Genomic DNA, 23,075 nt, shown 5'->3' with positions numbered 1-23,075 from the left:
AGCCATTAGAATCAAAAAGAATGCATAAGTGTCAAGACAAGTGTTACCAATTGATCAACATGTCTGTTTGACTCAGATGATTGGAGTCTCTCTCAAAGTTAGAATGCTGTAGGCTCAGCCCAAACTCCAATTGTTGGACATATAATTGAAGCTGACATTCCAGTGCAGTATTAAGTCAGGAAGCCACTGTTAGTGCTGTATTTTGAATGCAACGTTAAGCTATTCTGTGTTTTAATACAAGTTTAAAACAAATCCCAAAGCAAAGAATACTTTTTTTCCTGAGCAACATTACCAAGAAATGGATCAATTAAATTCAGTTTTTTTTAAAAAATGGTTGCTACATGCAACTTCGCTGCTGCATTTGCTTTCACTGTAATAGTGACTGTTAATTCAATGCAGGCTCTTTCTTATTTGACAAAACCAAAGCTTACTTACATCAAAATGAGAAATTTCCATAAGTTTTATTAGCCTACATATTGACATTCAATGCCATTAGTCAGAAGTTTAGAAACAGTTTATTTTAGAAAGAAATACTTGATTACATTGCGCTTCGTCATCAAATACTTTGACTGTGCCCTTTAAATGTTTTGTTGAATGTCATTTGATGCATTTGCATTAATTTATATTAAAGAATTGGTTTATCACCACCTTTAAACATTTTTTTGCAAACGAACTGAACTTGCTAAATGTTTTCATAGTTTCGACATTTTGAAATATTGAGAGGATAGAGCTGAGAAATACTAAGGGTAAAAAGACCTTCTTGGGAGTCATCTACAGGCCCCCAAACAATAGTCTGGACGCGGATGTAAGATGAATCAGGAGCTGAAATTGGCCTGTCGCAAAGATGTTACTACATGCATTTCAACATGCAGGTAGACTGGGAGAATCAGGATGGTATTGGACCTTAAGAGAGAGACTTTGTGGAGTGCCTCAGAGATGGAGTCTTAGAACAGCTGGTGCTGGAGCCGACCAGGGAGAAGGCAATTCTGGATCTGGTATTGTGCAACGAACCAGAATTGATCAGGGACCTTGAAGTGAAGGAGCCATTGGGAAGTAGTGACCATAATACAATAAGCTTCAATCTGCAATTTGAGAGGGAGAGGGTACAATTGGAAGTGACAATATTTCTGTTGAGTAAAGGGAACTATGGAGCTATGAGGGAGGAGTTGGCCAAAGTTCAATGGTGCAATACCTCAGCAGGGATGACAGTGGAGGAACAATGGCGGATATTTCTGTGTATAATGCAGAAGTTGCAGGATCAGTTCATTCCAAAAAGGAAGAAAGATTCTAGGAGGAGGCATGGGTGGCTGTGGCTGATGAGGGAAGTTAAGAAACATATAAAGTTAAAAAAAGTATAACATAGCAAAGATAAGTGGGAAAACGGAGGACTGGGAAGCTTTTAAAGAACAGAGGATTACTACGAAGGAAATACGCAGAGAAAAAATGAGGTATGAAGGTAAACTGGCCAATGATATAAAGGAGGATAGTAAAAGCTTTTTTAGGTATGTGAAAAGCAAAAAAATGGTGAAGACTAAAATTGGGCCCTTGAAGACAGAAACAGGGTAAGATATTACGGGGAACAAAGAAATAGCAGAAGAATTGAATTGGTGCTTCAGATCTGTGTTCACTGGGAAAGACACAAGCAATCTCCTTGAGGTAACAATGGCTGAAGGACCTGAACTTAAGGGAATTTATATTTGCCAGGAATTGGTGTTGGAGAGACTGTTAGGTCTGGAGGTTAAGTCCCTGGGGCCTGATGGTCTACATCCCAGGGTACTGAAGGAGATGGCTCGGGAAATTGTAGATGCATTGGTGATTATTTTCCAGAGTTCGATAGATTTGGGATCAGTTCCTGAGGATTGGAGGGTGGCTAATATTATACCACTTTTTAAGAAAGGTGGGAGAGAGAAAGCAGGAAATTATAGACCAGTTAGTCTGACCTCAGTGGTGGGAAAGATGCTGGAGTCTATTATAAAAGATGAAATTACGACACATCCTTTACTAGTAACAGGATAGGCCAGAGTCAGCATGGATTTATGAAGGGGAAATTATGCTTGACTAATCTTCTGGATTTTTTTTGAGGATGTAACTCTGAAGATGAACGAGGGAGATCCAGTAGATATGGTGTACCTGGACTTTCAGAAAGCCACATAAAAGTCCCACATAGGAGGTTAGTGAGCAAACTTGGGGATCATGGTATTGGGGGCAAAGTACTAACTTGGATTGAAAGTTGCTTGGCTGATAGGAAACAAAGAGTAGTGCCAAACGGCTCCATTTCGGAATGGCAGGCAGTGACCAGTGGGGTACTGCAGGGATCAGTACTGGGACCGCAGCTTTTTATTATATTAATGATACAGAAGATGGTATTAGCAGTAACATTAGCAAATTTGCTGATGATACTAAGCTGGGTGGCAGGGTGAAATGTGATGAGGATGTTAGGAGATTACAGGGTGACCTGGACAAGTTAGGCGAGTGGTCAGATGCATGGCAGATGCAGTTTAATGTGGATAAATGTATGGTTATTCACTTTGGTGGCAAGAACAGGAAGGCAGGTTACTACCTAAATGGAATCAATTTAGGTAAAGGGGCAGTACTGAGAGGTGTTCTTGTACACCAGTCAATGAAGGTAAGCATGCAGGTACAGCAGGTAGTGAAGAAGGCTAATAGCATGCTGGCCTTCATAACAAGAGGGATTGAGTATAGAAGCAAAGAGGTTCTTCTGCAGCTGTACAGGGTCCTGGTGAGACCACACCTGGAGTACTGTGTGCAGTTCTGGTCTCCAAATTTGAGGAATGACATTCTGGATATGGAGGGAGTGCAGTGTAGGTTCACGAGGTCAATTCCTGGAATGGTGGGATTACCTTACACTGAAAGACTGGAGCGACTGGTCTTATATACCCTTGAGTTTAGAAGACTGAGAGGGGATCTGATTGAGACATAAGATTATTAAAGGTTTGGACACTCTGACGACAAAAAACATGTTTCTGCTGATGGGTGAGTGCCGAACCAGAGGACACAGCTTAAAAATATGGGGTAGACCATTTAGGACAGAGATGAGGAGAAACTTCTTCACCAAGAGAGTGGTGGCTGTGTGGAATACTCTTCCCCAGAGGGCAGTGGAGGCCCAGTCTCTGGATTCATTTAAGAAAGAGTTGGATAGAGCTCTCAAGGATAGTGGAATCAAGGGTTATGGAGATAAGGCAGGAACAGGATACTGATTAAGGATGATCAGCCATGATCATATTGAATGGTGGTGCAGGCTCGAAGGGCAGAATGGCCTACTCCTGCACCTATTGTCTATAATCCAGGCATTGCTCATCTGTATTAGCATGTGATATAATGAAAAAAAAATTGCAAGTGAGAAAATATATGTATATTTGTTCCTAAATTTCTTGTATCCCTCTCCTCCTTTCGACGTGTTACTTGCTTCCGTGCAATTCTCGAGCCAGAAAAAGGAAATGGTTGAGGCTACCAATTCCTGATTTCCTGAGGTGAGGTGCAAAGAGAGCAGGTCATATTATAAAATTTGCCAGTATGAAGTAGAGCAAATCATTTATCTGCATTTCAGACTTTGTCTGATACATCACTATCTCATGGCATTCGAGCCAACAACCTAATTTTGAACACAGCACAACATTCTGTGTCGCATACTTCTCTCACATGTAAATAAATCATAGTTGTGTATTTAATTACTGGGGGGTATCGAATTGTTTGTAAAGCCAATTTGGAATGCTCGATTTTCCTGTTCCTTTTCTGAAGTGTGCATACATTACAAAACTAATGGCTTCTGGAGTTTAGCTAGAATTCAAGATTAAATCAATAATCACAATAATTATCCCAATAGATTAAAAAAAGGAACCATACACTTAGCTGGGACGATATAAATGTATTTTCTTTTAAATTGTTTTTTATTTCAACAACCAATTAAGTTTTACATCAGTTCTTGCTTCAGTGCAAGACTGGCAAATACAGGTCCTGCAGTTTCTTATGAATGCCCATTTATTTTAATTTTATAAAACCTTTGTATGCCTTTTAGGTATTTGCTATTCAAAAATTAGGTTAGACCCTGGTTAGGTCAACTTCATCAAATATTTTAGAAATTACTTAAATTCATTAAATATTGCATGCAATCAAAATAGACCAAAAACTAAAAAAGAACAAGGTATCAATCCCATAAGCAAAGGATCTACAAATTAACAACACTGGTCGTCAAAACTAACAATTCCAAGTAGCAAGAGCAAAATAAACAGGATGCAGGTAGCTAGGCAGGATTTTTTTTTGTTTAAAATCAATATCATAAAAAGGTCTTCAGTGGCTCACAGAAGTCAGTTTGAAGATCGATTCCACTGTATTGATACCCAGGACTCCCTATGGCATCCCTTTTTTAAAAAAAAAGAAATAAAATTATTATTTAATAACCGGTGAATATCACTTTCATGCCTGTAGCATCAGCATACCAAAGTTTTATTCAAGGAATAATATCTAATTTTAGTTGTAAATGAGCATGTTTCTATCTAGGCACTTGCAGCTTAAAATAAAAAGAGGAATCTAACTACTCCCATAACAGTTAAAAATTGTCATTTTTAAAAGACTTGCCTGTAAACTCATGCCAAATGTTGTTCTTTGGTAATGAAGATAAATACGCATGATGGACAATTTAAGTGGACAGGGGAAAATGATGTACCTATTAATCAAGGAAACAGATTAATGAGATGAACTACATTCTAGTATTAACTTCCTCATTAGTATGAGGTTTGCAGTGTATTCATAGCCTCAGTGAAAAGCTCTCAAAATGTCTGCAGCAAACACGGATGGTGTTGTTTGGGAAAATAAGTAGTGCAAAATATTAATTCATCAATATTTATTGATATTAGTAATTTGGAATATTGCTTGCCTAAAAACCAAGAATAAATGTGCACCAACATTTCAACCAAAACAATAGTCATTGTGCAGAACTTGCCTGTTACTGGTTCTGTATTGCTACAAGTGAAGTTTGTTCATAAATAAAAGTCCTCTCACAAATGTCCGACACATACACTCTTTTCCCCTAGCAATTCAACAGTGTGATAGTGCATTTATTTAGCACAGAAATAACATCATAATTGCATAGTTGTTAAGATGTTAGATCTCGTAGCTGTTATTCAAGTTGGGGAACAGAAGAAAATCTGAAACCTTTCCCTCACTTCCATTAGCACCGTTAGTGGATTAGTGCCGAGGAGCAAGACATGAATTTCAGCACCTTATTTCGTAGATGAGCTTCAGATGAAGGCAACTGTTCTGCCAACTGATCTCATCCTTCCAAAGTACTAATCCTATTGTCTTCCCCTTAGAGGGTATAACCATTGTTTAAATTAATCCAATATCCTGACTTCTAGAACTCTTTCTAACAAGAAGGTTACCTCAAGAGTACAACGGGATCTTGATCAAATTGGCCAGTGGGCTGAGGGGTGAGAGATGGAGTTTAATTTAGATAAATGCGAGGTGCTGGATTTTGGAAAAGCAAAACAGAGCAGGACTTATACACTTAATGGTAAGGTCCTGGGGGTTATTGCTGAACAAAGATCCCTTGGAATGCAGGTTCATAGCTCCTTCAAAGCAGAGTTGCAGATAGATAGGAAAGTGAAGGCGGCGTTTCGTATGCTTTCTTTTATTGGTCAGACCATCGAGTATAGGACTTGGAAGGTCATACTGCGGCTGTACAGGACATTTGGAATATTGTGTGTAATTCCCATCTCTTTCCTATCAGAAGCATGTTGTGAAACTTCAAAGGGTCCAGAAAAAATTTAGAGAGGAATACCAATTATCTGAATATCGATTATCCAAATTTCAGATTACTTGAAGATGATTTCAAGGCCTCGCAAAAACGTTACATCAAAGAGATAAGTGTATTTGATTTACCTGGACTGAAGGACATGTGAAAATACTGGCAAAGAAAGAAAGAAATACAAGCACCTCAAACATCAGCAACTGGATTTTTTTTAAGGTAATGGTTAGTTACACAGCCCTTTGCAAAAGTAAGCATTTTACAGTATTCCCAGCACTTTACTGGGCGATTTATGAAAAGAATATGGCCAAGAACGTAGACGCATGCGCGAGGCAGTGCTTCTGTCTTTGGTGTTGAGAGACTGAGTTCCTAGAAACTGACAAATGTTCTTGCAATCGTAGAAGTTGTTTGGGACTTTGTTTAATGCTGTCTTCACCACTCCTTGCCAAATGCTAACTACTGCTGCATTTTAAAAATGTTTTCTCATGTTATCATTGCTTTTGAGTATTTTGCATCAGCATTTACTGTGGAAAGGATATGGAAGATATAGACTGTAGGGAAATAGATGGTGACATCTTGCAAAACGTCCATATTAGAGAAGGAGGAAGTGCTGGATGTCTTGAAACAAAGGTGGATAAATCCCCAGGACCTGATCAGGTGTACCCGAGAACTCTGTGGGAAGCTAGAGAAGTGATTGCTGAGCCTCTTGCCGAGATAGTTGTATCATCGATAGTCACAGGTGAGGTGTCGGAAGACTGGAGGTTGGCTAACGTGGTGCCACTGTTTAAGAAGGGCGGTAAGGACAAGCCAGGGAACTATAGACCAGTGAGCCTGACGTCGATGGTGGGCAAGTTGTTGGAGGGAATCCTGAGGGACAGTATGCACATGTATTTGGAAAGGCAAGGACTGATTCGGGATAGTCAACATGGCTTTGCGCATGGGAAATCATGTCTCACAAACTTGGTTGAGTTTTTTGAGGAAGTAACAAAGAGGGTTGATGAGGGCAGAGCAGTAGATGTGATCAATATGGACTTCAGTAAGGTGTTTTGCAAGGCTCCCCATGGGAGACTCATTAGCAAGGTTAGATCTCATGGAAGCTGAAAATGTGTTGCTGGAAAAGCGCAGCAGGTCAGGCAGCATCCAGGGAACAGGAGAATCGACGTTTCGGGCATAAGCCCTTCTTCAGGAATCTTATGCCCGAAACGTCGATTCTCCTGTTCCCTGGATGCTGCCTGACCTGCTGCGCTTTTCCAGCAACACATTTTTAGCTCTGATCTCCAGCAACTGCAGACCTCACTTTCTCCTCATAGATCTCATGGAATACAGGGAGAACTAGCCATTTGGATACAGAACTGGCTCAAAGGTAGATGACAGAGGGTGGTGGTGGAGGGTTGTTTTTCAGACTGGAGGCCTGTGACCAGTGGAGTGCCACAAGGATCGGTGCTGGGGTCCTCTACTTTTTGTCATTTACATTGATTTGGATGCGAGCATAAGAGGTACAATTTGCACATGACACCAAAATTGGAGGTTTAGTGGACAGCGAAGAGGGCTACCTCAGATTATAACAGGATCTTGACCGGATGGGCCAATGGGCTGAGAAGTGGCAGATGGAGTTTAATTCAGATAAATGTGAGGCGCTGCATTTTGGGAAAGCAAACCTTAGCAGGACTTATACATTTAATGGTAAGGTCCTAGGGAGTATTGCTGAACAAAGAGACCTTGGTGTGCAGGTTCATAGCTCCTTGAAAGTGGAGTCACAGGCAGATAGGATAGTGAAGGTGGCATTTGGTATGCTTTCCTTTATTGGTCAGAGTATTGAGTACAGGAGTTGGGAGGTCATGTTGCAGCTGTACAGGACATTGGTTAGGCCACTGTTGGAATATTGCATGCAATTCTGGTCTCCTTCGTATCGGAAAGATGTTGGGAAACTTGAAAGGGTTCAGAAAAGATTTACAAGGATGTTGCCAGGGTTAGAGGATTTGAGTTATAGAGAGAGAGTGAACAGGCTGGGGCTGTTTTCCCTGGAGCGTCAGAGACTGAGGGGTGACCTTATAGAGGTTTTTAAAATCATGAGGGGCATGGATAGCTTAAATAGACAAGGTCTTTTCCCTGGGGTAGGGGAGTCCAGAACTAGAGGGCATAGGTTTAGGGTGAGGGGGGAAAGACATAAAAGAGACCTAAGGGGCAACGTTTTCACACAGAGGGTGTTATGTGTATGGAATGAGCTGCCAGAGCAAGTGGTGGAGGCTGGTACAATTGTAGCATTTAAAAGGTATCTGGACGGGTATATGAATAGGAAAGGTTTAGAGGGATATGGACCAAGTGCTGGCAAATGGGACTAGATTAGGTTGGGATATCTGGTCAGCATGGCCGAGTTGGACTGAAAGGTCTGTTTCCATGCTGTACATCTCTATGACTCTAAATCATCGATCAGTCTCTGTTTGAATGCTTCTAGCACTCATCCTTCGTGTGGACATGTAAGCAATTCTATCCGACATAAGGCTCTTGTCTTGGTATATTTAAAATATTTAAGTGAGCGCATGGTTTGAGGTTACAACTTAATAAAATGTTTCAGACGAAATCTTGCTGAGACAAAATTGTTCAACATTAAATAAAAATTCAGTAACCTCAAACAACTTACATACCTTGAAACCAAATATCAACAAAGGAATTCTTCACTCCAACTTCAGCAGTTCGACGTCAAAGATAAGAGTGGCATTGGCTGGGATGACTCCGGGGTGACCTGTTACACCATATGCCACATCGGGAGTACAGGTCAGTTTTGCCCTTTGCCCCAAGCTCATCTGTAATTTTAATAAAAAGATCTTATTTGGTTATAAATCCTATTCAATAAAAAAATTCCTTCTACTGCCAGTAGCAGTGGTGGACTCTCCCTCTTTATGGGCATTTAAACGGGCATTGGATAGGCATATGGAGGATCGTGGGCTAGTGTAGGTTAGGTGGGCTTGGATCGGTGCAACATGGAGGGCCAAAGGGCCTGTACTGCGCTGTATTTTTCTATGTTCTATTTGTTTAGATGTTAATAAAAAAAAGTCTTAAAAAGTAAAAATTGATTTCATCGCAAACTTTAACCAAGGAATATGTACCATTGACATTTAATTGTTCAGTTCATAGAACTCTTAGAGTACAGCCCATTGGGTACACACAGACCCTCCAAAAAGCATCCCACCCAGTCTGCACATCCCTGTTACAATATAGGTCAATTTAGCTTGGCCAATCCATCTAACCTGCATGTCTTTGGACTGTTCATTATTCTGTCTTATCAACACTATATTGCCCACTGCAAAATGTTTCTTTAAAATATTCAATTAGATTGACTGTTAACTCTGTTGACCTCTACTTCCCCACATACATAAATACCTTTTATGAGTAAATCACCTGCTTACACAATTGTAACCAACCAACACATTTATCTTTATTTTCCAAAGATAACTTGTTCCCATTCTTCTTTGCACATTCTCCCTGTGTGAGCGTGGGTTTCCCCTGGGTGCTCCGGTTTCCTCCCCCAGTCCAAAGATACGTAGGTGGATTGGCAGTGCTAAATTACCCATCGCATTCAGGAACGTGCAAGCTAGATGAGTTAGCAATGGGAAATGCACGGTTACAGGGAATGGTGGATCTGGATAGGATGCGCTTTGGAGAGTTGGTGCAGACTCGATCGGCTGAATGGCCTCTATCTGCACCTTTATTCTTCTAAGGTAACAGAGGTATGCATACTCCTCATAACAAAAAGTCACAATGTAATGTAATTCTATGATTCTTTTAAGTTAGATGCCTATACTTAAAGATTATTTTGTAACATACTGGCATCACTGATACTTTGTAAACTTGGACAGTTATAAAACAAGCTCCTTAATTGATCTTTCCTCATTAGTTTCATTTTATTGAATTTATTATACTGTATAGAGGTATATTAAAGTTATCAACCGCCATAGTATTTTTTTAAAAATGTATTTGGTGAATTTTTTACAAAAACATAACCACACAATAAATACCTGTGCTACGCCTTCTTCCCAACCTTTAATTACTTCCTGTTTGCCAAACTTGAACTTGAAAGGCTTGCCTCGGTCTCTGGAAGAATCAAACTTCCTTCCATTCTGCAACATTCCTGCAAAAACCACAAAATTGTCTTTGAAGCCATGATAAGACAGAAAAACAAAAATAATTCATGACATATTTTCTGTGACTACAATTTTCAACCAGAGGCATTATAGAATGCTGTACAATTGCTGAAGCCGAAATACTTTCTCCTAAGCTTACTTTACACAGGCATTGATAGAGCAAATATTGGAATGGAGCATAAAAGAATTACCTATAAATGCATTACCTTACAACCCTGGACCAGATTATTGCTTAGAACCTATATCCTTTCCATCTGGTTCAAAGCATTCAGCCCAAAGATAATTTGGACATCGTATCTGAGATTCTGAAAAATTCAAGATTATATGCTATCAAAGGATGGCCTTAAATTTACGCACGAATTAAGAGATGAAATTTATGTGGAGCCAAACTATTGTTTTTAAACAATTAGAACAAGATGGCATACACTTATTGGAAAAGAAAAAAAAATTAGAAAAAGGTTTTCTCAATGAAGGCACTAAATGTTTGGAACAAAGAGTATTAATTACACCAATAAGATTTGAAGCAGTTAGATGCTATGCTGGTTGATTTGACAATAACAAAGCACATGTTAAAAACATCCTAATCTTTCATTTCATTTTATTCAAAGAGACCTAGGAATTGACAATGACTAACCCAATCCAATCATTGCTGGCAGCATACCATGCAAACTCTTGAAAGGGCACAACATTGTGACTTTTGGTTATGAGGAGTATGCATACCTCTGTTACCCTAGAAGAATAAAGGTGGCAAAAACAAGAGTTTACAGTGATGTGCAGTAGCAACAAAGGTGGTTTTTAGCACTAACATGATGCTATCATCTGCCCAATCTGTGGGGTGGCAGAGTGGTTAACACTGCTGCCTCACAGCGCCAGGGACCCGGGTTCAATTCCCACCTCGGGCAACTGTCTGTGGAGTTTGCGTGGGTTTCCTCCCACAGTCCAAAGATGTGCTGGTTAGGTGAATTGGCCATGCTAAATTGCTTATAGAGTTAGGTGGATTAGTCAGGGGTAAATATAGTGGGGTGGGTTTTTCTTCAGAGGGTTGGTGTGGACTTGTTGGGCCGATGGGCCTGTTTCCACACTGTAGGTAATCTAAAAAAGATGCCTCACCTACTACAGAAATGGGTAATGTGGTACCTAAATTTTAGTGCCAGTGTGATGCCAGATATGTAGGCTGTATGTTCCAATGGTTGGCGGATCATAAGAAACAACACATCTCTGTTTGTTTGCAACAGGCAGAGCATTGACCATACTCAGCCAGCCTGTGCCTGCAATACTCAATGAGGTGTCTAACATTAGGTGGGGCGATTGGGCAGCACTAAATGAACATTTCCAAGTGCGCCAAGAATTACACTGACAAGCAATTTGAAATATCCGTCAGACTCTCAGTACAGCTTATTTACACTTGGCAGAAGCTATATATTCCTATACAGGAACATGCCCTCTGCAGACAAATGGAATATCCAGGCATTGCACCTTTTCTAATAACCATAGACTGTGTCTGAGAGTACAGATAGAGATGCAGTGTGTGTTGTATTTGAGTGGTTTCTAGTGCATTTTCCACATCATGTCTCATGTTTCTTCCAAAGCTGCTTTGTCAGTCTAAAATTAAATAAAAGCTCTGGGTTACTGTTTTCTGGTGCATTTTCCATGGCATCGGCTTGACCACAGTCTATACAGGAGCTGGTTGGCACCTCATTTCTCATGCAAAATAAATAACTGTACCTTTTTCAATGGTTGTATGCTTGTGACATTCCTGATAAATGCAAGGCAAAAAGCTTTGCCAGCTTCTTTTTTTTCCAAATAATAAAATAGTTGTGGTCACAAAGCATTGTGGTTACGTCAAAGAAAGACTGTGAGCCCACTACTATTTTATCAAAAACATCAACCCAATCATTTTAAGCAGGTTAATGGGTAGTTTCAGACAAAAGATTCATGACTATGGAGAGGTCATGAAGTCCCAGCTCTAATGCTAATTTGGACTCCTTGCATTTTTGGCAAAATATTAAATTTCTACATTTTGATAATAGCTTTTATAAGCATGGAACTCATTCCTATAAGACGTGCACTTAGAATGCCAGCACCACTGAATAAAACTCAAAAGGGTATCCAAAATGTTCAATGCTTTAAAAGTTCAGTAATTAATGATTTATGTTCGTATGATGCAAATATTTTCAAAGCACGTTAAAATGGGAATTGTTCCCCCACCTATAGAGAAAGACATTTTATCAGTTCTAAACAAACAGAATACAATAACAGGATACTCAAACTTCATCCAAACAAAACCATTAACATTCACAAACAAGTCTTAACTGCAATTACATTCTGCCTGTTTTTGTATCATTGAAACTAACATAACTGTGTGCCAGAAAGTTCTTTGAAACTCAAACTACAGGAAGAACATTTGATAAGTAAAACATTTTGTATGAATATCCACATTTGTTGGGCACTGCACAAAAATATTACTGAAGAGCTGCTAAATGTGATCTATTTCTGCAGAATTCACTATAAAATCTAGGTCAAAGCTTTGCCTTTGGTTGTTTGATAGTGTGCTTAGAATGCCAATCAAAGCAATACAGTGGCACCATAAATTCAGAGAAAATAAACACCACAATGAATCCGGTTTTTTTTTTGGGAAAGAAAAAACACTGAACGTACTCTATGAAAGTAATGTTCCTAAAATGTACAAAGGCATTCTTTTAATACCCATTTTATGTTGCAAATCATTTGGATCAGGCAGCCAAAGCATTTTCACAGGCTGCATCAAGAATTAAAACATACCAAGAAGCATTACGAATTTATTTTTGTTGGTGAATAATTTATTAGCACTGCCTTTTAATTTTATAGACTTAATCTGTTGATAATTTCATTAGTTTAACATATTTCACAGAGATGGTAACAAAAAGACAAAATATCATCTGCAAATCAAATATTTGGAGCATTAGTTCCTAACTATGCAAATACACTGTAAAACTACTTCACTAGATAAATGTGCTGATAAATCTTAGCAACACAGGAACAAGAGTAGGCCATTCAGCCCTTTAAACAACTGCCACCATTTTCAATCACCCCTCTCAATATCATATTCAGACACTACCCCCAGATTAGTAATGAGGAAGCTGTCTACTCTCTGTCCTGAATTTAACAATGACTGAGCCTCACACTAATCCAAATTATATTCCATTTGCCATGTTCGCACCCACTCATTCAATCTCTGAAGCTTCTTTACATCCTCATCACCCATATTATCTGTAAACTTTGAATTATCACAATTAACCCCATATGCAAATCGTTGGTATAGATTGTAACAGCTGCGACTCTAGCACTGACCCTTCTGGTACCCCACTGGTCACACAGTACCAACTGCAGAATGACCCATTTATTCCTACTCTTGCTTTCTGCCTGTTAACCAATTCTTAGTTCACGTTAGTATATTTCCTCAAACTAATGCACTTTAATTTCATTAACCTCACGTAGAAGTGTTTCAAACACTTTCCAGAAAACCAAACACATCACATTCCATTATTGAAACTGTTAATAACATCCTCAAAAAACTCAGACTCGTCAAACATTATTCCTGCTTCATAAATTCACAACGACAAGCCATTCAAAATTAGTTTTAAATATCCAGCAATAACATTTGTTGTAGGTTCTAGAAGGAGATGTCAGGTTGACAGACCACGATTCCGTTTTCTCACTCTCTCCTTCATTAAGCAGCAGTGTTGCAGATTGGAATGTTGCAAGTGTAGTCTCCAATGCAAAACAGACAAAGTGCGAATAGGCTACGTAGAGCAGTTGATCTTCCGTAATTACACCAGCACCACTCCCCACCTCTTCCTCCACTACATTGGTGACTGCATTGGCGCCACCTCGTGCTCCCACGAGGAGGTTGCGCAATTCATCAACTTCACCAACACATTCCACCCTGACCTTAAATTTACCTGGACCATCTCTGACACCTCCCTCCCCTTCCTGGACCTCTCCATCTCCATCAGTGACGACCGACTTGACACTGACATTTTTTAACAAACCCCACCGACTCCCACAGCTACCTGGATTATACCTCTTCCCACCCTACCTCTTGCAAAAATGCCATCCCGTATTCCCAATTCCTCCGCCTCCGCCGGATCTGCTCCCAGGAGGACCAGTTCCACCACAGAACACACCAGATGGCCTCCTTCTTTAGAGACCGCAATTTCCCTTCCCACATGGTTAAAGATGCCCTCCAACGCATCTCGTCCACATCCCGCACCTCCACCCTCAGACCCCACTCCTCCAACTGTAACAAGGACAGAACGCCCCTGGTGCTCACCTTCCACCCTACCAACCTTCGCATAAACCAAATCATCCGCCGACATTTCCACCACCTCCAAAAAGACCCCACCATCAGGGATATATTTCCCTCCCCATCCCTTTCCGCCTTCCGCAAAGACCGTTCCCTCCGTGACTACCTGGTCAGGTCCACACCCCGCTACAACCTACCCTCCCAACCTGGCACCTTCCCCTGCCACCGCAGGAACTGTAAAACCTGCACCCACACCTCCTCCCTCACCTCTATCCAAGGCCCTAAAGGAGCCTTCCACATCCAAAGTTTTACTTGCACATCCACTAATATCATTTATTGTATCCGTTGTTCCCAATGCGGTCTCCTCTACATTGGGGAGACTGGGCGCCTCCTAGCAGAGCGCTTTAGGGACACCCGCACCAATCAACCACACCGCCCCGTGGCCCAACATTTCAACTCCCCCTCCCACTCTGCCGAGGACATGGGAGGTCCTGGGCCTCCTTCACTGCCGCTCCCTCACCACTAGACGCCTGGAGGAAGAACGCCTCATCTTCCGCCTCGGAACACTTCAACCCCAGGGCATCAATGTGGACTTCAACAGTTTCCTCATTTCCCCTTCCCCCACCTCACCCTAGTTCCAAACTTCCAGCTCAGCACTGTCCCCATGACTTGCCCGGACTTGTCCTACCTGCCTATCTCCTTTTCCACCTATCCACTCCACCCTCTCCTCCCTGACCTATCACCTTCACCCCCCCCCACTCACCTATTGTACTCTATGCTACTTTCTCCCCACCCCCACCCTCCTCCAGCTGATCTCTCCACGCTTCAGGCTCACTGCCTTTATTCCTGATGAAGGGCTTTTGCCCGAAACGTCGATTTCGAAGCTCCTTGGATGCTGCCTGAACTGCTGTGCTCTTCCAGCACCAAAAATCCAGAAAGTGGGAATAGGTGTCTAAAGATTCATCTGAAATACTGTCAAATCAGGAGTATGATTTGGATAAAGCAGTTCTCCAATTTGCCAAGTGCTCTCTAAGTCCTGTAAAAATGTATGCTTAAAACGTTTTAGCTAGAAAAAACAAATTCCACTTTAACATATCGAACACCACTGCTGACCAGACAGACACAAGTGCAAGTATATTTGTTGAAATTTTCATTACTCCTCGATGGGAATTGGCGTTGTCACCAAAAGCTGGAGGTCTGAATTTCCAACACAGACCTTGTATGCAGTACTGTTGCATGGGCACATGATACCCACCAGGGGCAGCTATTACCATCTCCTTTCCTAAAGGGCCTTACTCTGAAGTGGAAGGGGATAACCACTAACCAGTCTAACGAGAAGAGACTCTCATCTTCAACAACAGTTTGTTTACTGCATGGTAACATTCAGGTACAATTTACACGATAATCCCCATGACAATGAAGAGACTACAAGAACAGGTGTATCCCCTTGGAGAGCTGGAGGTGTTCTGCCTTTCTCCACACAAGTACTTCTGACACCAGATTAGGTAGAGCTAAATGTAGTTCTCAGCATTAACCCGTCACCTTATACAAACAGGAATTATGGTGCAATTTCTGGTCACTTTAGACTTTGAAACTACATTAAAGAACAAATCTGTCAGTCATTTTGTGGATTTGTTTCCACAAATAAAAATAGGAAGGATATGAAAACAAAGATGAAGAAAATTTATCAACGATTACAGGAATGAGAAACTTCACTTATGAGAATAGGTTGGAGCAGCTGAAACTATTCATCTTGGGCGAAACATTATTAAAAAAGATTTGATAGATATGCTCATAATCATGAGGGAGTAGGAAACAGTATATATTTTAAAAAAAGGAGTAAATATTCCTTTTGATAAAAGAGTTGACAACCAGAGGGCATAGATTTGCAGCACTGGCAAAGAGTAACACGAGGAGAAAGTGTTTCTGCCCTAGCAAATGATTAGTATCTGGATTGGATCATTCAAGAGTTGTGAGGTAGCAATTAAGTAGTGCACTGCTATATAAATGAACAGTCATTCCAATGCCTGTTCAGCCATTTAAGATCAAGGTTAATTTAATAGTGGCCTCAAATTCTTCTTTGCGATTCACCTCTGAAACGCTTCGACTCCCTGTTGGGGAATAACCTACCTACTTGTGCTTTATAAAACATTCAATGACTCTACCAGCAATGCTCTGAGGCTAATTGTTCCAAAACATTCCTCGAATGAGTTTTGTATGGGTAACTGTTCATTTTAATACTTCCATTAGAAAGCAAAAGCTAAAATTGAATGGAATAAATTTCAGTAAAATATTTGTGAATTAATTGTCATTGCAGCAGCATTAGCATACTGGAAACGGTCATGGCAAAAAGAAAAACGCTATTTTTCTCCTGGTGAAGGCCATTTCTGGTCACAATCCTGGTACCTATAAAGAGAGATACTTTGGTATATAGTATTTTTTCATATCATCTCACCACGTATGAGCAACTTTTACATTTGAAAATTTGTCTTATTCAGTACAAATAGGAACTCAGAGGAGGGTTTACACAAGAAATATCGTTTCAAATGTTATCCTGGACATGCCTAAAGAACTTTTTTCCATTGTGGAAGAAATTGGATTGGTGGTGGAGTGATCAGACCTGGAGAAGGGAGTTGAGTTCAGGTATGGTGGAAGGAGAGAGACCCAGTGGCAGGAACAGAGACAGGGCTGTTGGATGAGCAACTACTGGGGATGATGGTGGCTGGGGGAAGAGGTGTAGTTCGGAGTCCGTGAACTAAGTTTGGGAATGGTTTGGAGATGACTGTGTTGGACTGGGGTGTACAAAGTTAAAAATCACACAACACCAGGTTATAGTCCAACAGGTTTAATTGGAAGCACACTAGCTTTCGAAGCAACGCTCCTTCATCAGACAATAGTGGAGGGCTCAATCGTAACACAGAATTTACAGCAAAAATTTACAGTGTGATGTAACTGAAATTATACATTGAAAAATTGATTGTCTATGAAGCCTTTCATCTGTTAGAATACAGTGATAGTTTCACTTCTTTCATGTGTAAATCACAAAACCTTTTTTTTAAAAGTTGCATTCTCGGGTTAGCTGTTAACAATGGTGATAGCTAGACAATGTGTTGAAGATATTGTTAGCCCCCTGTGTTCTCTGTCTATGACCTGATGTTTAGATTGATTCTAATCTAAAAAGTGAGATAACAGAGTTTTACATAAATTCATGCAGTTTTTGAGTTCAGAATTCTACATGAATGTATGCAGTTTTTGGTTCATGTTCTTGTTCATGTTCATGTCCTTCGTGACCTGCAACACATTATCAATGAGGATGAGCACCTCACCAAGACCTCCCACACCTCCACTATTTGCCTTTAAACAACCGCCAAACCTCAAACAGATCACTGTTTGTAGCAAACTGCCCGGCTCTCAGGACAACTCCATACAACCCTGTCACGGTGGACGCTGCAAGACGTGTCAGTTTGTGGACATAGATACCACTATTATGTGTGGGAACACCTCCCACCTTGTATATGGCAGGTACTCATGTGACTCAGCCAACATTGTCTATCTTATACGTTGCAGGCAGGGATGCCCAGAGGCATGGTACATTGGGGAAACTGAGCAAAGGCTACGACAACGGATGAATGGGCACCGCACAACAATCAACAGACAGGAGGGTTCCCTCCCAGTTGGGGAACACTTCAGTGGTCCAGGACATTCAGCCTCGGACCTTCGGGTGACCATCCTCCAAGGTGGATTTCGGGACAGGCAGCAGAGGAAAGTGGCCGAGCAGAGGCTGATAGCTAAGTTCGGTACCCATAGGGAGGGCCTCAACCGGGACCTTGGGTTCATGTCACATTACAGGTGATCACCATTGCACTACACACACACACACACACACACACACACACACACACACACACACACACACACACACAAAACCCCAACCCCAGGCAGACAAAAACACACACACACACACATTTTGTGGGGTGAATTTGTACTTGCAGAGTTACATTGCACTTTGCTCAAAAACTGCATACATTCATGTAGAACTCTGTTATCTCACTTTTTAGATTAGAATCAATCTAAACATCAGGTCATAGACAGAGAACACAGGAGGCTAACACCTTCAACATATTGTCTAGCTATCACCATTGTTAACAGCTAACCCGAGAATGCAACTTTAAAAAAAGGTTTTGTGATTTACACATGAAAGAAGTGAAACTATCACTGTATTCTAACAGATGAAAGGCTTAACAGACAATCAATTTTTCAATGTACAATTTCAGTTACATCACACTGCAAATTTTTGCTATAAATTCCGTGTTACGATTGAGCCGTCCACTATCACCTGATGAAGGAGCGTTGCTCCAAAAGCTAGTGTGCTTCCAATTAAACCTGTTGGACTATAACCTGGTGTTGTGTGATTTTTAACTAAGTTTGGGAAGCATCAGTTGAATAGACTCCACGGTTAGAGTCTATTTAATAATCTAAAATTTCACTAGTGAACTAATTAGTTAAATCCAGCAGAACCCTCTGAATTAGACGCCAATATTTAGCTCGGAAGAAAACCATTTAGCCATAGTATATCATTGGTCAACAAACATCTGAAGACAGTAATCCAGTTTTCCATAATTATCCAATTTAAATGGATACTTTCGTATCCAAGCACACGGGAAAAAAAACACTTAGCACAATCTCTAATATCCATGCTGATTCCCTCAGAGTCCAAAAAACGACTGGTCTGCACCTGCTTACTCATTGTAAATTTAAGTAACCCATATCTCAAAGTCAACATGTCCTCATATTCCATGTATTAAAAACAGCAAGGCTGGTACAGGTGGGAAACGAAGGCTTTGAGCTAGAAAGAAGCCAAGATTTGGCATGTCGAGGTGTACACCACATCCTCCTGTCTGTCTTTGGCTGGAGTGATGTCATATCTGAAGATTGTTGCTAAATCAGTTTAGAAACATCAAAATAAAATAAAAAAATCAAATCTATTATGGCACTAGGATAATCAAATAAAGCAGTCACAGGATTATATGCAAGACTGATACATGAAATCATAATTTGAAAAAACTTTTGTTAGATTATCATTTTTCAAATTATGAATTAAAACATTAGCAATAAAGATGTTATTCAAATCCAAGGTTTCTTTCTTTTGACAGAACGGTTATGTGACTTTCTCACATTTCTATAGTAAACAGCATGATGGGTTTTGGTGATCTACATTACACACTTGCACAGATTAAATGTTTAGTATACAATGGTATTGTGAGGAGTGTAGAACATCAAATAAGCTTTCATCATGCTCTCTGAACTATTCTTTTTCCACACATTCATTTCACTTATTTGTTTTCGAAGATATGACACGGCTGCATGATAATGACAACAGATAAGTACAGAAACACTGATTAGACCAAGTCTATTCAATGAAGCAAGTGAACAAGCAGGATTCCTCAGAAAAAGTACATTCCACTGCCTGTAATAACAGTTGCAGAGCTCATGGAGATGACAGCCTTCCTTCCGCACAACACAGAAGAGAGTTAAATCTTTGGGGTGTATTTTTGCAAAAAGAAATCTATACTGAAAGATTGAATTTGTTTCAATAAACTTTTAACCTTTTCCTCAAAGTGTCACAGAACAGATGGAAAGGGAAACAAACATCAAAGAGCCAGGAGAATGGAATTTTCCTGCCACTATACAGTGTTATGCAACAAAATAGCAAACGGCAAGTAGTAGTAACCGCAAGGACAGGCGTCATTGAAATGGTTGCTAGACGCATGTTGAAACAATATGGATAATTCAATTTTCTCATAACCTCATCATTTCCACTTGAACAAGTGCAATACATAATTAATGGTTGATTTTCCATCATGCAAATCTCGCAGAATAAAAGCTCAAAAGGACAGCTCTGCATCTGTTCACCTGTGATTCTGTTCAGTTTAAGGAGCAATATTTTGAAAAGGTACCAGCATCCCCAAGAGTCAACATAACATCACCGAGGATAAACTGGAAGTCACGACTCTCTCGGGATTTAGATGTCACAGCAAGCTCCTGGAAAGTGTGAATTGACGTGCATAATTTTTTGGCATAGACTATCTGGATATTGGAGTGGTATTCTTTTAATAATAAAGACAAATAAGATCATACAGCACAGAAACAGACCCTAAAGTCTAATCAGTCTCTGCTGACCATAATCTCAAACTAAACTAGTCCCACCTGCCTGTGCTTGGCCCATATCCCTCCAAACATTTCCTATTTATGTACTTATCCAAATGTCATTTAAACAATGTAACTGTACCCACATCCACCACTTTTTCCTAGTAGCTCATTCCACAGATGAACCACTCTAAAGAAAAGACTTGCCTTTCTCCACTCACCTTAAAAAATATGCCCTCTCGTCGTTATGGGGTTGAACAAATTCTGTCTGGGAATGACAGACATGTGCTTCCCCTGTGGTGCAGCTCCATACTGACTTTGCTGCAGGACATGTACAGCTACATTATAACAAACAACTACACTTCAAAATATACAGCTGGTGTGAAAGCATTTTAGGATCGGTGAGACCATGGTCACGTGCCAAATAAATGCAAATTTCTCCTTTCTTTTTGGTCCTGGTTGAAACAGCAAACTATAAAGAAGCTAAACACTTAACACATCTGGCATCGATAAAAAGAGAACCAGTTATTGCTACAGACAAATCAACAACCTTTCAGATGTGATCTCTTTCTGCTAAGAACTTGCAGCAATCAGTGTTTAATTTCAGATTCCTGGCATCTGCAGTATTTGCATGTGTCACAAACTACTGAACCTGTTTGTTGCCTTGGCAATAGCACTGAACGCTTTACTTTTACCACTAAATGTAAACAGATTCATGATTATTGGTCAGCTTTTAGAAGCTAGCATCAACATAAATGCCTTCAGAAAGGTGTAACCTCTGATATATTTAGGTTATTTAAGAGCACACCTAGTTCTTAAAGCAACACACTATCCTGTTCCCGCCACCCCTGAACAAAACCACATGCAAAATGAAGACAAAATATATAATGTTGCAAAACCATTTGCATTGAAAACAAGAAACGTCAAATTGACTGGGTTTAAAAAAAATCTATAACAGGTGGTTTGACAATCTGTCCAGGTCTCCTGATGGTATAACCTTCCAGAGATTGACTTCACTTGGCTGCTCCCGATTATGCATTCGTATGAGTCTCTTGCATATTGTTAATGTATTGTTTGTCATGTTGCTCTTGTGCATCATTTTCTGAATGTGACTGTGTGTTCTATGCACAGTTGGAGAACTGTACAACTCCGGAGTTGATTGTTCTTTCTCAAGGTTGCTCCATTTGATGTCATAGCTTTGTAAAGCTTACGGACCACTTTGGATGTATCAATGAATAACCAGCTTCCATGAGAAGATATGACACTAATGTTCTGACCCCCACACAGATTAAGCAGCACTTGAACAAAACAGTCATTTACTGTCTTAGTCCTCCTCAGTCTTTTGAGAGGTTCGTCCTGGGTTTTTGAAAACAAATGATGGCTTAGTAGGGTTGTTCTAATTTGCCTTCCAAATATGATCTCCGTTGGTGGCAGTAAGCCTATACGCAGAACTGTAGCTCTTGGGTATAGCACAGCAACATGACAATCTTGTTTTGTCGCCATGCACTTTAATGATGCAAACCATTCACTCAGCAACACCGGTGGATCTGGGTGTCTGATGAAGCTTTTTATTTCAAAATATACTTTACTCAAAAATATCTTTGTATACATAGTCACTGAAACAGTTCAGTTCTGTACATTAGCAAATTAAGCTATTAGATGGCTCATTCCCATTTGGCATACTGCCAGACCTGCTTAAGGACAGTATGTGGTGGCCCCATTGTCAGACACTTTTCAGATGTAATGAATAGACTGAATAATAGAATTGTTATGATAAAGAATTAGGTCAATCATGTCTGCACTGGCTTTCTGGACATTTTAGTTCATCTTCTGCCTTTTCCCTAATCCTGCACAATATTTAAATGTAAACAATCATCCAATGTCCGCTTGAATGCCTCTGATGAACCTCCCTTCACCACACTTGCACACAGTGCTTTTCCATACCCCAGCTATTCATCATACTGTATTACAAAGCTTTTTGCATTTATTACATCTATCAGAGACAGACTTGAAATGTACTTCAACTGTCAGACAATTGGTATTTTGGATAATGTAGTTGTGAACCAGGAGAATATTGCTGCCATGTATGGTAAATAAATCATTTGTGATTTTTCAATTAAATAATGTGGAATCTCATGAGAGTTTACAGGTATACTGATGTGGTTAGGGACTCTGGCACACTTCACATATCCTCACTTTGGTCTCAATGTTTTGGTCGATTCTTGGCCAATACACAATACCTTGTGCCAAGCATCTTGTTCGCTGTATATCCATATAATAGGACCTGAGGCAGTTTCAGGTACAAGTATTTGTTTCATTTCAAAATTAATCTGAGATGTCTATTTCATTTTATTTAATGGCCAAAGGCACTGAAAGTATGGTGTTAGGCCACCCGTCTATGATAATTATTCACAGTGCCTTCGGTTGTGAATCATTAGCTGTTGCTTCTTTAAGTTGGTTGAGTTTGTGTTGATCAAAATTCATCCAATCTTCCTCCTCAATGTTCATACTGTCTACTTGGTAAGTCGAGTGGACTTTTTCAATTCTTATTTGGATAACCTGCTCAGTGTATCCAAGGAATCCATGTTGATACCAGTTTTGTAGCAGATGACAAAATGATATCTGGTACTTTGATGAGAAGTTATAGTCCAGCTGTTGCATTTGTTTGTGCCAAATAATTTCTAATGGTTTCCACAGTATATCATTTACTGCTCAGGACATCTTGTGATATAGAGAA

At 40.1% G+C, this 23,075-nt stretch overlaps 1 protein-coding gene across 1 annotated transcript in view; it reads right to left on the bottom strand.

Moving 5' to 3' along the window:
- Positions 1-526: 526 nt before the first annotated feature.
- The window catches only part of fkbp1b (FKBP prolyl isomerase 1B), a 37,123-nt gene continuing 14,574 nt past the window's right edge, over positions 527-23,075 (bottom strand). The window contains exons 3-5 of the mRNA XM_043677049.2: positions 9,781-9,893; positions 8,410-8,568; positions 527-4,379 (exon numbers count right to left, since the gene is read on the bottom strand). Coding sequence (XP_043532984.1) covers positions 8,440-8,568; positions 9,781-9,893 — 242 coding nt within the window. The 3' untranslated portion in view covers positions 527-4,379; positions 8,410-8,439. The remainder of the gene's footprint in view (positions 4,380-8,409; positions 8,569-9,780; positions 9,894-23,075) is intronic.

Source organism: Chiloscyllium plagiosum, unplaced genomic scaffold, assembly GCF_037043375.1.
Source record: "Chiloscyllium plagiosum isolate Xiang-an unplaced genomic scaffold, Cpla_swu_hap1 HiC_scaffold_3, whole genome shotgun sequence".
Lineage (NCBI taxonomy): Eukaryota > Metazoa > Chordata > Chondrichthyes > Orectolobiformes > Hemiscylliidae > Chiloscyllium > Chiloscyllium plagiosum.
This window is presented reverse-complemented; position numbering and strand designations above follow the sequence as displayed.